The sequence below is a fragment of the Macaca thibetana genome, chromosome 19 (assembly GCF_024542745.1).
Source record: "Macaca thibetana thibetana isolate TM-01 chromosome 19, ASM2454274v1, whole genome shotgun sequence".
Classification (NCBI taxonomy): domain Eukaryota; kingdom Metazoa; phylum Chordata; class Mammalia; order Primates; family Cercopithecidae; genus Macaca; species Macaca thibetana.
Window position 1 is genome coordinate 29,908,160 of NC_065596.1, and position 17,095 is coordinate 29,925,254.

The 17,095-nt window shown below is 47.1% G+C and overlaps 1 protein-coding gene and 1 pseudogene across 8 annotated transcripts in view; one reads left to right on the forward strand and one right to left on the reverse strand.

The window, feature by feature from the left end:
* Positions 1-2,245: 2,245 nt before the first annotated feature.
* Positions 2,246-3,077, forward strand: LOC126943608 (histone H3.3A-like; annotated as a pseudogene). Its single transcript, XR_007721771.1, has one exon. The product of XR_007721771.1 is annotated as a histone H3.3A-like (transcript).
* A 3,426-nt stretch (positions 3,078-6,503) lies between these two features.
* Positions 6,504-17,095, reverse strand: part of SLC6A16 (solute carrier family 6 member 16) — a 30,989-nt gene continuing 20,397 nt past the window's right edge. For 4 of the 7 annotated variants that reach the window (XM_050772404.1, XM_050772400.1, XM_050772403.1 and 1 more), the window contains 11 exons: positions 16,529-17,037; positions 15,943-16,100; positions 15,630-15,756; positions 15,240-15,415; positions 14,892-15,002; positions 14,467-14,708; positions 10,776-10,962; positions 10,138-10,339; positions 9,532-9,691; positions 7,465-7,627; positions 6,504-7,253 (listed from right to left, as the gene is read on the reverse strand). In XM_050772404.1, coding sequence (XP_050628361.1) covers positions 6,984-7,253; positions 7,465-7,627; positions 9,532-9,691; positions 10,138-10,339; positions 10,776-10,962; positions 14,467-14,708; positions 14,892-15,002; positions 15,240-15,415; positions 15,630-15,756; positions 15,943-16,100; positions 16,529-17,037 — 2,305 coding nt within the window. In that variant the 3' untranslated portion in view covers positions 6,504-6,983. Of the gene's footprint in view, positions 7,254-7,464; positions 7,628-7,651; positions 7,938-9,513; positions 9,692-10,137; positions 10,340-10,775; positions 10,963-14,466; positions 14,709-14,891; positions 15,003-15,239; positions 15,416-15,629; positions 15,757-15,942; positions 16,101-16,528; positions 17,055-17,095 lie in introns of those variants that run through there. The other 3 variants (XM_050772401.1, XM_050772407.1, XM_050772405.1) reach the window with 3 other exon arrangements.

Consider the following 17,095-nt stretch of genomic DNA (forward strand, 5'->3'; position numbering starts at 1 on the left):
TCTTTGACAGAGGCACTGAGCTTCCACAGATTCCCTCCTTTATATAAGAGGCACAAGGCCCAATTCCTGACCAGGCCTGGTACACAGATGGCTTGTCACGAGGCAATCCTTGCACCTGTATCCCCTGTCCACTGAGAGTGTCTGGCTCGACACAGGCAAAGGACATAGTAACCAATGGGCTGAGCTGCAAGCTGCCTGGATGGTTGCTTCTAGGAGCCGGACCCAATAGTCCTGTGCACTGACATCTGGGCACCGTCTTTAAGGGGCCTACCATGCACCTACCATAAGGAGAAACACAGGACTGGACGGTAGCAGGCAGTCCCCTTTGGGGGGCTGATATGGAAGAACATTCTTCACCGCACCTGGGGGATGCATGTAACAGTCTAGCATCTGGATGCCCACACTGCATAATATCCCTATTGTCTTACTCCAGCCTCACATGACACTTTGTAGAGATGGGGCCAACCTATTTGGTACTGCAAACCAAGCACCAGGCCACTGCCGGGGGTGGTGCTCTCTGAAAAGGACACGACTTCCTGTTTCTTGTAAAATGACCATGAAGCTGGGTGCAGTGGTAGATACCTGTAATCCCAGCACTTTGGAAGGCCAAGGCGGGTGGATCACCTGAGGTCAGCAGTTCGAGAGCAGCCTGGCCAATATGGCAAAACGCTGCCTCTACTAAAAATACAAAAAATTAGCCGGGCATGATGGCAGGCGCCTATAATCCCAGCTACTCGGGAGGCTGAGGCAGGAGAATTGCTTGAACCCGAGAGGCGGAGGTTGCAGTGAGCCGAGAGCCAGCTACTGCACTCCAGCCTGGGCAACAAGAGTGAAACTCTGTCTCAAAAAGAAAAAAATGACCATGACTTGCTCCTTCTTGTACTCACTAAACATCTCACTTTTCACCCATAGATGGTATGCAGCAAACCTCTTACCAGCTGGGCACAGATGGTGGTCTCTCTCCAGAACAAAACAGACTGTTGGATCTGCAGAGAGCTGCCCCTCTCCTCCACTGCGGGCCTGCCATGGTGCATCCCAGCAGCGAACCTGAGTACCTGAAGCCACTTTTATATTCATTATTCTTTTCTGTTGTAGTTTGTATTGCTGCTGTGGTTCAGGCTGCAATGCTCCTCTGCACACCTGGCCCCAGGGAAATGGTGGAAGAATGGCACAAGAATGTGAGGGCCATTCAAAGGTATGTTAGAGTGGCCGGGTCGCAGTGGCTCACGCCTGTAAACCCAGCACTTTGGGAGGCCAAGGCAGGCGGATCACTTGAGGTCAGGAGTTCAAGACCAGCCTGGCCAACATGGTGAAACCCCATCTCTACTAAAAATACAAAAATTAGCCGGGTGTGGTGGCAAGGGCCTGTCATCCTAGCTACTTGGGAGGCTGAGGCACAAGAATCACTTGAACTCAGGAGGCAGAGGTTGCAGTGAGCCGAGATCACACCACTGCACTCTAGCCTTGGCGACAGAGACTCCATCTCAAAAAAAACAAAAAACAAAAAACAAAAACAAAAACAAACACAAAAGGTGGGTATGCTGGAGTGGAGGGTATCTGGTAGACACGCCTGGCAGCAATAACTGAAGCACACCCTGAGGTTGAGGGCTGCTGCATGGAGGTTGCTGGGGGAGGGTGCTAAGTGAAAGTGTTATGTAAACTGCATGCATTTTGCAGGTGGTTGATGGTTCTCCTATCCAGCTCACCACCACCGGATCACCCTGTAAGTTCCCTCAAATAAACCCTATGTCTCGTTTGCTAGCCCTGGGTCTCTTTGTCAGCCTCTTGAACCTGGTGCCATCCCTGTTGAAGTGTCCCGCATGTCAGGGAGGCAAATTAGAAAGCAGAATTAGGCCAGTTGCAGTGACTCACACACTTTGGGAGGCTGAGGCGGGCGGATCCCTTGAGGCCAGGAGTTCGAGACCAGCCTGGCCAACATGGCAAAACCCCACCTCTACTAGAAATACAAAAATTAGCTGGACGCAGTGGTGTGCACCTGTAATCCCAGCTACTTGGGAGGCTGAGACGTAAGAATTGCTTGAGCCTGGGAGGTGGAGGTTGCAGTGAGCTGAGATCGCGCCACTGCACTCCAGCTTGGGCAATAGAGCAAGGCTGTCTCAAAAAAAAAAAAAAAAAAAAAAAAAAAAAAAGAAAGAGAATTGTGTTCGCAGCCGCCGTCGCTCTCTAATGCCAGCGCTGCCTCTCGCTCGCCAAGCTCCAGCCGAAGGAGAAGGGGGGTAAGTAAGGAGGTCTCTGTACCATGGCTGGTACAAAGCAGACTGCCTGCAAATCGACCGGTGGTAAAGCACCCAGGAAGCAACTGGCTACAAAAGCCGCTCGCAAGAGTGCGCCCTCTACTGGGGGGGGGTGAAGAAACCTCATCGTTACAGGCCTGGTACTGTGGCCCTCCGTGAAATTAGATGTTATCAGAAGTCCACTGAACTTCTGATTCGCAAACTTCCTTTCCAGCGTCTGCTGCGAGAAATTGCTCAGGACTTTAAAACAGATCTGCGCTTCCAGAGCGCAGCTATCGGTGCTTTGCAGGAGGCAAGTGAGGCCTGATTGGCCTCTTTGAAGACACCAACCTGTGTGCTATCCATGCCAAACGTGTAACAATTATGCCAAAAGACATCCAGCTAGCACGCCGCATACGTGGAGAACATGCTTAAGAATCCACTATGATAGGAAACATTTCATTCTCAAAAAAAAAAAAAAAATTATCTTCTTCCTGTTATTGGTAGTTCTGAACGTTAGATATTTTTTTTCCATGGGGTCAAAAGGTACTTAAGTATATGATTGCAAGTGGAAAAATAGGGGACAGAAATCAGGTATTGGCAGTTTTTCCATTTTCATTTGTGTGTGAATTTTTAATATAAATGCAGAGGCGTAAAGCATTAATGCAAGTTAAAATGTTTCAGTGAACAAGTTTCAGCGGTTCAACTTTATAATAATTATAAATAAACCTGTTAAATTTTTCTGGACAATGCCGGCATTTGGATTTTTTTAAAACAAGTAAATTTCTTATTGACGGCAACTAAATGGTGTTTGTAGCATTTTTATCATACAGTAGATTCCATCCATCACTATACTTTTCTAACTGAGTTGTCCTACATGCAAGTACATGTTTTTAATGTTGTCTGAATTCTGTGCTGTTCCTGTAAGCTTGCTATTAAAATACATTAAACTATAAAAAAAAAAAAAGAAGAAAGAAAGACAGAAAGAAAGAAACAGATACTAAGAAGGAAATAAAATACTTTTTTTCTTTCTTTCTTTTTTTGAGATTGTAAGCCCCTACTTTTCAATCCCCCTCTCCCAAGTTCCACCTCCAAAACTGGACCAGGATGGTGGGGAGGTGGGTGGGAGGGGCCTTGAGGCAGAAAGGAGGATGAGTGCCTGGGTTCCCAAAAGGGAGGAGGTTGAAGACCCGGACTATTTGATGAGAAGGAGGAGCCCACCGCCTTCTCTCTCCCATCCCCACATGACCCGATTCAATAGCATGAGTCTTCAAGCAGATAAAGCATTTGGACTGGGGGATGGAGGGGCTGGGCTAATAGAGCACAGGAGCCAATGGGTGATGACACGGAGCGGCACGCGCCCTCCAGCCCTCCTGTCTTCAAGCTTGAAGAGCCAGACTTCAGAGGTCTGGAAACTCCGGGTGCCTCTGCTCTTTCCTTTCTGCAGACCCACCTCTTGAGTCCTGCCTGCCAATGGTGGGGGTGTCTTCTTTTCCTTTATCACTGAAACTTACCCGTGGGCTCAAAGAAATCTAAAAGGCTGAGATCTCTGAGCATTTAAGGGAAACCCATTTCCTGGATCTTTGGGAATCCCAGTCACCTCTGCCCCCATCTCCAGCAGGTAACTGACAGGCCCCAGTCTCTTTGTGGGGAGTACTTCAGCACCCTCATGGCACTAACCTCCCACAAGTTCTCAGAGACCCACTCAGTGATCATCCACTGGGCAAGTTCAGTTGATTTGATCCTGGGATAAAAACCAGTGGTTTCCGGTACTGAGCAGCAATGGGACCCTTGGTGGGCTCAGCAAAACAGCTTGTTAGTAACTGGTTGTGGCACTGATTTACAGATGTACTCAGTCCACAACACAATGTTAAAACCTCGAGTGCAACTTTTTAGAAATAACTTTAGGCCTATAATAGGATTATCATGTATCAGTAGCAAGCGCATTAATATCTTTCCCATCTTTGTTGAAGTCACCATTTCCCAGGTTTCCCTTGGCTAAAGGCCAGCCCCTGGATAAGGCAAGCCTAGTGATCTAGCATCTGAGTTTGCCAGAGCAAGGGGAGGGCAGGAACTCAGGGCTGGACATTTGGCTTTAGAAAGACTGTGATATGGTTTGGCTGTGTCCCTATTTAAATCTCAACTTCAGTTGTATCTCCCAGAATTCCCATGTGTTGTGGGAGGAACCCAGGGGGAAGTAATTGAATCATGGGGGCTGATGTTTTCCATGCTATTCTCATGATAGTGAATAAGTCTCATGAGATCTGATGGGTTTATCAAGGGTTTCCACTTTTGCTTCATTTTCTCTCTTGCCGCCACCATGTAAGAAGTGCCTTTCACCTCCTGCCATGATTCTGAGACCTCTCCAGCCATGTGAAACTGTAAATCCAATTAAACCTTTTTGTTCACAGTTTCAGGTATGTCTTTATCAGCAGCATGAAAACAAACTATACCAGTATAGTAAACTGGTACCAGTAGAGTCGGGCATTGCTGAAAAGATTCCCGAAAATGTGGAAGCAACTTTGGAACTGGGTAACAGGCAGACATTGGAACAGTTTGGAGGGTTCAGAAGAAGACAGGAAAATGTGGGAAAGTTTGGAACCTCCTAAAGACCTATTGAATGGTTTTGACAAAAATGCTGATATGAACAATAAGGTCCAGGATGAGGTGGTCTCAGATGGAGATGAGGGACTTGTTGGGTACTGGAGCAAAGAGGACTCTTTGTTATGTTTTAGCAAAGAGACTAGTGGCATCTTGCCCCTGCCCTAGAGATTTGTGGAACTTTGAACTTGAGAGAGATGATTTAGGGTATCTGGCAGAAGAAATTTCTAAGCAGCAAAGTATTCAGAAGGTGACTTGGGTGCTGTTAAAAGCATTCAGTTTTAAAAGGGAAATGGCATAAAAGTTCAGAAAATTTGCAGCCTGATGATGCAGTAGAAAAGAAAAACCCATTTATGAGGAGAAATTCAAGCCAGCTGCAGAAATTTGCATGAGTAGCAAGGAGCCTAATGTTAATCCCTAAGACCCTGGGGAAAATGTCTCCAGGCCACATCAGAGACATTCATGGCAGCCCCTCCCATCACAGGCCCAGAGGCCCAGGAGGAAAAAGTGGTTTTGTGGGCCAGGCCCAGGGTCCCTGTGCTGTGTGCAGCCTAGGGACTTGGTGCCCTGTGTCCCAGCCACTCCAGCCATGGCTGAAAGGGGCCAATGTACAGCTCAGGCTGTGGCTTCAGATAGTAGAAGCCTCAAGCCTTGGCAACTTCCACGTGGTGTTGAGCCTGCGGGTGCACAGAAGTCAAGACGTGAGGTTTGGGAACCTCTGCCTAGATTTCAGAAGATGTATGCAAATGCCTGGATGCCCAGGAACAAGTTTTCTGCAGGGGCAGAGCCCTCATGGAGAACCTCTGCTAGGGAGGGAAATGCAGTAGGGAAATGTGGAGTCAGAGTTCCTACTGGGGCACTGCCTAGTGGAGCTGTGAGAAGAGGTCTGCTGTCCTTCAGACTCCAGAATTGTAGATCCACTGAACGCTTGCACCATGAGCCTGGAAAAGCCACACTCAACACCAGCCCGTGAAAGCAGCTGGAAGGGGGGCTGTACCCTGCAAAGCCACCAAGGTGGAGCTAAGACCATGAGAACCCACCTTTTGCATCAGCATGACCGGGATGTGAGATCTGGAGTCAGAGGAGATCAGGGAGTTTTAAAATTTGACTCCCCTTCTAGATTTTGGACTTGCATCGGCCCTGTAACCCCTTTGCTTTGGCCAATTTCTCCCATTTGGAATGGCTGTATTTACCCAATACCAGTAACCCCATTGTATCTAGGAAGTAACTAGCTTGTTTTTGATTTTACAGGCTCATAGGTGGAAGGGACTTGCCTTGTCTCAGATGAGACTTTGGACTTTTGGGTTAATGCTGAAGGCATGATTGCTTGTGAAATGTGAGGACATGAGATTTGAAGGGGCCAGGGGCAGAATGATATGGTTTGGCTGGGTCCCCATTTAAACATCAACTTCAATTATATCTCCCAGAATTCCCATGTGTTATGGGAGGGACCCAGGGGGAGGTAATCGAATCATGGGGGCTGGTCTTTTCCATGCTAATCTCATGATAGTGAATAAGTCTCACGAGATCTGATGGGTTTATCAGGTGTTTCCGCTTTTGCTTCTTCCTCATTTTTTCTCTTGCTGCCGTCATGTAAGAAGTGCCTTTCGCCTTCCACCATGACTGAGGCCTCCCCAACCATGTGGAACTGTAAGTCCAATTAAACCATTTTGTTTCCAGTTTCAGGTATGTCTTTATTAGCAGTGTGAAAATGAATACAGACTGGAAGCCTTGTGACAGGAAAACTGAACATCTGAGACATCTATAGAAAAAAAAGATCTGCTTACATCCTGGAGTTAATGTAGACTGATTTATTGACCAACAGCATTACTCCTCCAGCTCCATTCCAGGAGACAGGCACCCCAGAAGTAGCAGGACTGGTAGACATCACTAGTATTGTATATAAGTTGTACATGTATGTGTGTTGAGGAAGATGATGGGGAAAACAATGATGGTGGTCACCAGATAAGATGGGACCAAGGAGGGGATTGCAAGGCCAGGCCCTATGAACCCCCTCCAAAGAACGCCCTCCTCTTGGAAATAAAAGTGGTTCTGGAACCAGGGACATCAACAGTTGCAAGCTGATATTAAGAGTTGCCCATTGGATCTGTTCTAAGGGATATGTGATGTGAAGCCAAATGAATGAAGTTAAGAAGTCACATGAGAGGTTGATGGGTACTTTGTTTCATCACCTTGTAGAATTTCTTCCTTTTGAACCTCTTTACTGGGTGTTAGCTGGTGACTTAGGGATAGGGATGTGGAGGCTGTAATAGGCCTGTCTCTGCTCTTGGGCCTGAAGGGAATCCTATGTATGAGGCAGTATACAAAGTATGCAGGGATGGGGAAGATGACAATGGCAAAAAGGGTGATCATCAAGAGCAGTGCCCATGGTGGGTATGGTCGAAGCACCTCTTTTGACTGTGGAGAGATGGGAAAAAGGTTCAGAATATCAAAATCCCCAAGAGAAGAGGAAGAGTTGTGGAGGGGAAGGGTGGGTGGGGAACTAAAGCAGAAAACCCATGAGTCTTCCGGCATAAAAGAATGAGATGACTGGGTTCTTTCACCCAGAGTGAATTGAAAGGTCTGGCCCCCACTCCCAAAGGGGTTCTGGGTCCTGGGGGAGGCTCACAGTGCTTGAGTCCCAGGACATGTAGGTGATCGGCTTCATACAAAGATGAACCATCACGGTCACAAACAGGATAAGCAGCACAACTGGACACACACAAGGCCACAGCCAACCATAGATGGGAGAGATGGGGTGGCCCAACAGGATCGTCAGGTCTGCAAGGAACCTGGGGAAGGGCCACCAGAGTTAGGCCTCACCACCTTGGCGGCAGGGCCAAGCCCAACCTTGGCATCTTTCAAACATTCTATTGTATCTCTAATCTCCTGTTTCATCTCAAGTCTTGTCCTCTCTCATCTTCTCCCTAGTCAGTCTGTCGTCTATCCCAACCCAAGAAAATTTTCCAAACACCCCTCTCCTGCTCAAGAACTTTCCATGGGTATCCAATGGCCTCAGAAGAAAGGTCAAGTCTCTTTCATTCATCCCATAAATATCAGAATGTCTATGATGTGCCAGGAACTCTTCTAAGTGCTGGATATCTAGCAGTGAACAATACAGATAAAAGAAAGTGGCATTTGGCCCCTGGGGAACGTATCTAGTTTATTTCAGCCACCTATCGAGTCTCCTTTAGTACATATTCTCAATTTCAATAAATATACAAGTGGGGTCTTTTGGTCTAGGGTGCCCATCACCCTATCTCCACCTATTCATCTGTCCAGGCTCTGCTCAAGCATCCTCTTCTCTAGGCCACCTTCCCTAACTCTCCAGTCTTCCTTAACTAATCATCTGTGTCCCCAGAGCTTCCCTGGCTACCTCTACTATAGACTTACATTCCACAGTTATGTCTTCCAGGTCTCGCTCCCAGATTATCTTGTTCTCTTTCCCAGGTAGCTCTACCTTCCAGAATCAGACCACTTCTCTTAATCCACAATTCTTCTACTTTTCACCAAGCCATTCTTAGCTCTCATTTGAAATATTACATAGCCTTCATGAGGCAGGGGTGGCTCATGCTTGTAATCCCAGCACTTTGGGAGGCTGAGGCAGGTGATCACGAGGTCAAGAGTTCGAGACCAGCCTGGCCAACATGGTGTAACCCCATCTCTACTCAGAATACAAAAAGTAGCTGGGCGTGGTGGCGCATGCCTGTAATCCCAGCTACTCAGAAGGCTGAGGGAGAAGAATTGCTTGAACCCGGGAGGCAGAGTTTGCAGTGAGCTGAGATCACACCACTGCACTCTAGCCTGGGCAACAAAGCAAGACTCCATCTCAAAAAGAAAAAAACAAACAAAAACAAAAGAAATATTACATAGCTTCCAACTCTTATCCTGGCTTCACTCTGGACCCTTCCTGATCTATTCTCCACACAGCAGCCACAGATACCTTTTTAAAAAACATATCTAATAATGGCAACTCCCACCTGAAAATGTCATTCTCCTACTCAAAACCTTCCAATGCTTCGTCTCTCATTCTGCATACAAAGCTGACTCCTATAGTGGCTTACAAAACCCTACATGATTTGGCCCCCATCATTTCTCTAGTGCCATCTCCTAATATCTTCTATTCCAGCCTCTCTGACTTCCTTTTTTCTCAAAAACTCCAGGCATTATGTTTCCTCTGGCCTTGGTAATTTCTGTTTCCCTGCAGGGAGCACTTTCCTCAGAGTCTTGTCATGACTCCCTCCCTCCTATTATCAGGAGTCTGCTCACATGTCACCTTATCAGAAAGGCCCTCCCTGAAGTCTGACCTGGATGGGTGCCCACACACACTCCCACTATGGGCCATCTGACCTCACCCTTTGATTCTTCCTATCACTTATATTCATTCTCAATGTTTTTATTCTTTATTTGCTAATTGGTTATTGTCTCTCTAGACCACTAAAATGTAAGCTTTCTGAGAATAGGAATACTTCTTTTATTCAATGCTCCTATCCTTGATGACTAAAACAGTGCCTGGCACATATGCAGCACCCAAAATATATGTGAAAATGGATGAATGAATAAAAAGGTTTCCCAGAAGGCTCTGAAATTAAGAGTCCCTATGTCACACTAGTTGGGCAACAGTGGAGGCAACAAGAAAGGGGTCAACCTTCCCGATAGTCCCATGCTTTGTGAGAACCTGGGCTTAGGACTTCACCTCCTGGCCCCATAGGCCCAGGATACAGCCATGGTTTCAAATATGGCAATGACGATGATGGGGAAGACGATCCAGTGGTTACTCAGCAGTTTGATGAAGTGGCTGCCTGAAGGTTGAGTGAAGAAGAGGCCGCACGCGAACATGAGCAGAAAGAGTCCCACTGGAGAAAACATGAGATCTGGATCAAGGTTAGAAGTCAGGGCTGGGTGACAAGGGCTAAGTAGAGGTCACAGACCAGGACTGGTGGCAGACCCAGTGGTGGCCGGGCGCAGTGGCTTACATCTGTAATCCAAGCATTTTTGGGAAGCTGAAGTGGGCAGATTGCTTAAGCCCAGAAGTCTGAGACCAGCCTGGGCAACATGGCGAAAGCCCGTCTCTACCAAAACTACAAAACTGAGCCGGGCGTGGTGGCGCATGCCTATGGTCCCAACTACTGGGGAGGCTGAGGTGGGAGGATGACTTGAACCCAGGAGGCAGAAGTTGCAGTAAGCCAAGATCACACCACTGCACACCAGCCTGGACTACAGGGACCCTGTCCCAAAAAAAAAATCCCAGTGGTGTCAGGGGTCAGGGTCATTGTTAGGAGTAGGGCCTAGGTCAGAGTACCTATGAGCAGCTTTGTATGTTTCCTGAAGAAAGAGAAGTTGTCCTGGAGTGGAGTAACGATTCCCTGCATAATCCCTATTGCGCTGCTCAGCCCCATGGTCAGCAACATCAGGAAGAAGATAAAAGACCAGAAGACAGACAGAGGAAGGAAGGACATGGCTTCAACAAAAGACAGGAATACAAACTTTGGGCCCTCGCTAGCCTGCAAAGAGAGAACAAACAGGTGTTGAAGTGTCATTGAACTAAACAATAACAAAAAAATATAGACAAGTATGCACTCTATCTTCCCTGGAAAACTGAAAATCCCTGGATCACTGAGAAAATCAGATCGCCAAGCCAGCCCATAGTGGGAGTGTGTGTGGGCACCAATCCAGATACGACTTCAGGGAGGGCCTTTCCGATAAGGTGACATGTGAGCAGACTCCTGAATGATAGGAGGGAGGGAGTCATTAATTTTTCTGACATGGAAAAATCAATCCAGCTAGCATTATCCTTGGAAGGCCATTCTGCAAACTATAGTACTTCGTATTACTAAGCGCCACAGATTATCCTGGTGCTTCTGGGATTTTTTCTCGTGCTAATAAAAGCTAAAATTTCTGTTGTGCCAAGGGCTTTCAGACTCAGTTTTTTTTACTGACCTTAAGAAACTGAGTCTCTATGTTGCATTCAGTCACCTCGCGGAGAACCATGCTTTTGATGTGCTGGGGAAGGCCATTGAACCAGGTGTTGTAGGTGGAGGTTGGGTTGTCAAGCAGGTCAAGAGGGGGCCTGGCGTCAGGAGGCAGTTTCCCTAGGTTTATCAGCTTTAAAAGTATTTCAGCATTCCTGGGGATAGGGGGTTGAATCAAATTGAACCATTTGGCCCAGTAGGAGATGGTCTCCTTTTCCTTTATCTTCAAGATAAAAATGGCTATCACTGGCTTAGCATTAGTGATCTGGGTAAGATAGAGCCTGGGATGAAACCTAGAAGGCACCCGCCTTCAGGATCGTGAATTCGTTTGTGTAATCCTGGAGAATTTATGACCATGGGAGAGCCTAAGAGAAGCATTCTCTACAGTCTTCTTGGGGACTCAGTGGTCTCTGCTCTAGTGATGGGGTTTCTTATTCACTGTCTACCTTCCCTCTTGGCTGAGACTAACGGGTAAAAGCCAACTTTCTAAACCTCCTGTTACAGCATGTCCGGGAGCACAGAGACTATGATGATAATGTTCCCATGGAGTTGTGCTGTGTGAGAGCAGCTGCTGGTTCGACTTTTTGATGTGAGCCCTACTGACCATTTTGGCCTCATATGTCCCTATGGCTCTCTTCACATTCCATGTTCTGGCCAGATTTAACTACTTACAGTTTCAAGGCCCATCATACCCTCTTACACACAATACCAACTCCACCCCCACCACCATTCTTCACTTGGCTAACTCCTACAAACCCTTAAAACTTCAGCTCATTGCTCTGTAAGAACTGCAATGGACAGCTTGCCAAGATTCACTGATAAAAGCAAAAGGCAAGCAAGTAGAGTTTGATCACATTTTAGAAAATAAAATACTATATGCTATTCCAGTAATAAGCTAGAGATTTGAACCAATTTTCTCATTGGAAATAATTTAAAAGGCTGGAGGAATTTTTTTTTTTTTTTTTTTGAGACCAAGTTTTGCTCTTGTTGTCCAGGCTGGAGTGCAATGGCGCAATCTTGGCTCACCGCAACCTCCGACTCCTGGGTTCAAGCAATTCTTCTGCCTCAGACTCCCGAGTAGCTGAGATTACAGGCATGTACCACCATGCCTGGCTAATTTTTTCGTATTTTTAGTAGAGACATGGTTTCTCTGTGTTGGTCAGGCTGGTCTTGAACTCCCGACCTCAGGTGATCCACCTGCCTTGGCCTCTCAAAGTGCTGGGATTACAGGCGTGAGCCACTGTGCCCAGCCTGGAAGATATTTTTAAATCTTCTAATGAAATAAAAACATTGACAAGATAATAAGGAATCATCAGGCAAAAACTGAAGTACAGGCAAAGCAGTGGAGAAAGGGGACTTCCAAATATACTTTGTCCCAAAGATGTATGCAAAATGCAACAAACTAGACCTGTAGTTTCCAATTTTAAGACTTTTCAGATACAAAAGGGGGCCATGGAGGCCAGATATAAAGCACCAGAGCCTGCCCAAAATAAGGATCAGAATAGAAGTTCCCCACTTAAATCTGACAACTTCAAAGGGCTACACCTTCACAATAAAAATGAAGCAGAAGCTTTGCCCCTGGCCCTTCTCCACAACTGGGAATGCAAGGAAAGCTGGTTCAGAGATGATCTACAGATTTGATGCAATCCCAGTTAACACCACAGCAGGCTTTTTCTTTTTCTTTTTTGAGATGGAGACTCGCTCTGTCGCCCAGGCTGGAGCGCACTGGTGCAATCTCCACTCACTGCAACCTCCACCTCCCAGGTTCAAGTGCTTCTCCTGCTTTGGCCTCCTGGTAGCTGGGACTACAGGTGTGTGCCACCACACCCGGCTAATTTTTGTATTTGTTAGTAGAGATGGGGTTTCACCATATTGGCCAGACTGGTCTCAAATTCCTGACCTTGTGATCCACCCTCCTCAGCCTCCCAAAGTGCTGGGATTATAGGTGTGAGCCCACGCACCCGGGCTTGTTTTTCTTTGTATTTGATCATGTATGTATGCATATCTACTAAGCAATATAATAACCACTATCCTGACTTTTATGATGGTTAACCTCTGGGAAGCAGTAAAGGGATTATGATTAGAAAAAGATACATGGAGAGCAGCTAGGGTTATTCTAGTTCTTAATACAAGTGATGCTTACTTCATAGTTCGTTACACTGTACATTGTTTTATACATTTTTTTCTTTTTTTTTTTTTTTTGTTAGAGGCGGTGTCTCACCCAGCTGGCTTCAAACTCCTGGGTTCAAGCAATCCTCCCACCTCGGCCTCCCTAAGAGCTGGCATTACAGGCGTGAGCCACTGCTCCCAGCCTTGTTTTATGCATTTTTACATATGTATGTAATAGCTCATAATAAAAGGTTTCTTTTGAAAATACCCAAAAAGTATTTTCAACTGGTTTTAAAACAATTTAAAAGTCCAACCAAGTTTAATCAAGTGTTGTGCAAAAAGTAGAATAAATGGAAGTCTCACACATCCTTGATGGCAGGGTAATGCATTACACCACTTTGAAAACCAGACAATATATGATAAAACTGAAGATGAGCACACCCTACTCAGCAATTCCTTTCCTAACTATATGCTGTCAAGAACTCTTGCACACGCACACATGTATATTCCCAGGCATCTTCTAGAAGAAAATGGTGGTTATTTGTGAGGGTTAGGATTACTAGGAGAGGCCGGAAGCAGTGGCTCATGCCTGTAATCCCAGCTCTTTGGAAGGCAGAGGCAGGAGGATAATTTGAGCCCAGGAGTTCAAGACCTGCCTGAGCAATGTAGCGGGACCCCGTTCTCAAAAATTTAAACTAAAAAAACAAACAAACAAAAAAACTTACTCTGGGAGAGAAAGGAAGAGGAGGAGGAAGAAAAAAAAAAGACTACTGGGAGAAATTCAATTCAGGGTTGCCTCCTCTGGAAGGCCCCATCTGACTAGCCCAAACAGAATTAATGGCTGTCTCCTGTCCCCACCTATCACTTCAGTTACCCGTTAGCATAAGTTTTTGGCTGTCTCATTCTCTCCTTTCCTTCTCCCTCCAAAATTGAAAACTTAATGAAACAAGGACTGTGGTCAGATTCACTTGTCCAAGTCTCTGTGGTATAGAAAGAATACTTCCTAAATGTCTGATGGATGTTTTTGAAATTAATGCCTAAAAATAAGAAAAGTAAGAAACAGGGGTGATCAGACAATTAAGGTTCTAGTACAGAGAATCCTTTTGGAGTTTCTGATAGATTGACAGAAATCCCCAATTCAGGAGTTGACAGTTAAGGATGGGGCCTCCACCTCTCCATGTTTCCAAGGATCGCCTTGGAAGGGTCTCTGGCTGGTGTGGTCTTGGATGCTATTTTGTTGTGTATCTGGGATTAGAGTAGCCTTCAACGTTCGCCATTTTCAGTACATCCCTGTTAGCACATCCACTCTGAGGTGGAGAGCTGGCAATCTCTCAGTTTGAAGATTTCTTTCTAGGGTGACAAAAGGCTCTGAGAAGGATAATACATGATAGGAGATTCTATTGTCTCCATTTTTAGCTATGGGGAAGGTATGCAAGTGCACCCAAGGTCGAAATGTGTGAACGTGGATCTTTGCAGCGCCTTTAAGGTTAGGGTCTCCGGGTTTGAAAATTCCCTGGGGCTGGGACCCTCCACAAGGGGGCTGGCCTTACCTCTCACAGCAGCGATGTGTGATGATTGTCGCCCAGAAGCCCAGGACAGAGAAGTTGAAAGATGTGACAATCAACAAAGTGAGCAGGTTTATCACAGACACGAGAAAGGCATCACTGAGACAGTTGTTGGACTGGGGCATGTAGGAGGCTAAGGAGGCAACAGAGCCAAGGCCTATGCCTGTGTTAAACAAAACTTGACCCCCTGCTACAGACCACACACTCACATTGTACACATCTGATATCTGAAAGAGAGAAGACAAGTATAAGGGGGTTGTAAAAGCAGCAGCAGAGGACAACTATAATAGAAATGTTGCAGGGAGGAGAGAGGGAGATGCAGAAGGAAAGAATGGGGAAAGGAAGCTCTAAGAACAGGCAGCTGTGGTGCCCTACAAGGCCTGATGGAGGATTAAGGAGACAGATTTCACCTTGGCAACTACCAACTGTTGAAGGCCAAATTTTGCCCCTTCCAGCAGCAGACTCCGGATGAAGAAACCAATGATGATGAAATAAGGCAGCAGTACCAAGACACAGATCACCTGAATTAAGAGTGGGACATATCAGCACCTGTGTACCAGTAGGGGTCAACCAACAGGAGGGATCGAAAGTTCCAAGTCAGAAATGAATAGGAGTTAGAAGAAAGCCTTTAGCAAGAGTCAGGGGCCAGTGGGAGTAAAAGGCCAGAGGAGCAAGAGATTAGGAGATCAACAAGTAACAAAGTGAGGTAAGGGCTAAAGCATCTGAGAATTTCAAGGAATCCAATACTGGTGGCTCACCTTCCCTGTGGACTTAAGCCCATTGATCATGAAAGCACCAACAAGACACCAGCAAACACAGAAGGGCAGGACCAGACTGTAGACTGGTGACCCGCCATCCTCGATTCTGTCTGAGGCCTTCAAGGTCTGCCGGTACCAGAAGTGTATGGAGGGTGCTGTCTGTTCACATGCAGGATCTGGGGGGGACCTGGCTTTAGACATGCCTGCTAGACAAAGTACCCCCTCTTCTTCCTTATCCCCTCTCCCACCTCCCTTTTCTCTTTCCCTCTCCCATTTCTTTTTCCTTCTTCTTCTTCTTCCTTGTCCCTCCCCACTCTCTTCTCTTCCAAATTCTCTTCTACTTTTACTTCTCCATTTTTCCCTTCTCCTCTTCTTTCACTTCCTCCTCACCAAAGCCACTGGAGTTCATCGTTAAGGGACATTTCTCCCATGGAACGGGAAACTGGAAGGACTGGCTCATGTAAAAGATGATCCAGGAATTGACCACATTGAAGTACAGGCCGAGGATGAAACACACCTGGGGGCCAAGGAGGACATGGCTGGGGAGGAAGAGCAGGGATAGGAAAAGGGAGGGGATTTGACAGAGGATTGGGGAACCAAAGGGATCTGACCCATGGAGGTATTCATGGGGCACATTTCAGGAGGAGGGTTGGGATGCGGGTGGGGTGTAAAAGTCAGGCCTGGGCAGCCATGGGCTCCTCACCATGAAGCTAGAATACCCCACACCACCAATCCAGGGGGCAATGATCTTCCATACACCCATGCCACCCTGACGCATGCTCTGACCGGCTGCCATCTCCAGGAAGACAAGAGGAATCCCGACCAGGAACAGCATGAAGATGTAGATGGCGGCGAAACTGCCTGCAAAGAGGATTCAGGGGGGACTCTGAGAACCATGTCCTTTCAGTGCCCGGACTCCAGGAGCCCAGGAAAACATTCTCCCTACCAGCGACCTCCCCCAGGGTCACAGGCATCAGGGCTCACCCATGTCTACATCCCTCACGGTCCCAAGTGTCCAGTCTTCTGGCCCCCAATTCCTGGAAGACCAGAGTACCTAGTTTCCAGCCCACCTTGGACCCAGGCCTCAAGCTTTGCCATCCCCATGTTCAGATACCCTGAACCTCTACACCTCTCATGATTTTAGGTGTCCAGGGACCTGGCTCCTATCCTGCTCAGAGCACCAGGTCTTTGGTCTCTACATATCTCAGAAACATTCACGGTTAAAGCCTGGACAGGACTCTGTCCTGCTTGCCCCTTGTGGACTCAGGTTTCCTGGTCCCCAGACTTACAGCCTCCACTGTTAAGCCACAGGTGGGCAAAGCGCCAGAGACAAGATGGCTTCATAGAGAAGCCCACCTGAGCCAGAATGTACTCAGCTTTGCTGGACCAGAATGGACGGGCAAGGAGGACCTCACTCTCTTTCTTCTCTGTCATCTGCACCTTCTCGTACGTGGATTTCTGTTTCAGGATTGAGGCAGTTGCCGCCTCCAATACAGAAATTTGCTTTGGCTGACTGGCCCTGGCCTGAGCCTCAAAAACATGAGCCTCCAAGGCCTTAGCCTCTGCAACCCGGGCTGCTGAAACTTGGGCCTCTGAGGTCCCAGATGCTGCAGACCAGGTAAATGGACCCTTGTCTTCCCATGTTTGACTTCCTGGGACAGTGTCAGAAATCACTGTGCCAGTCCACGAGGTGTTTGCCAGCGAGGATGTCGAAGGCTGGGCCTCTGTCTTCATCCCAGACAGACTCCCTGGGGCAGCTCCAGCTTCTGCAAGGGAGGGTTCATCTTCCTGAACAGACCTGCAGGACACCAAAAACTGCAGATTATAGATTTTAGAGTCAAGTAACTACTGAGTTG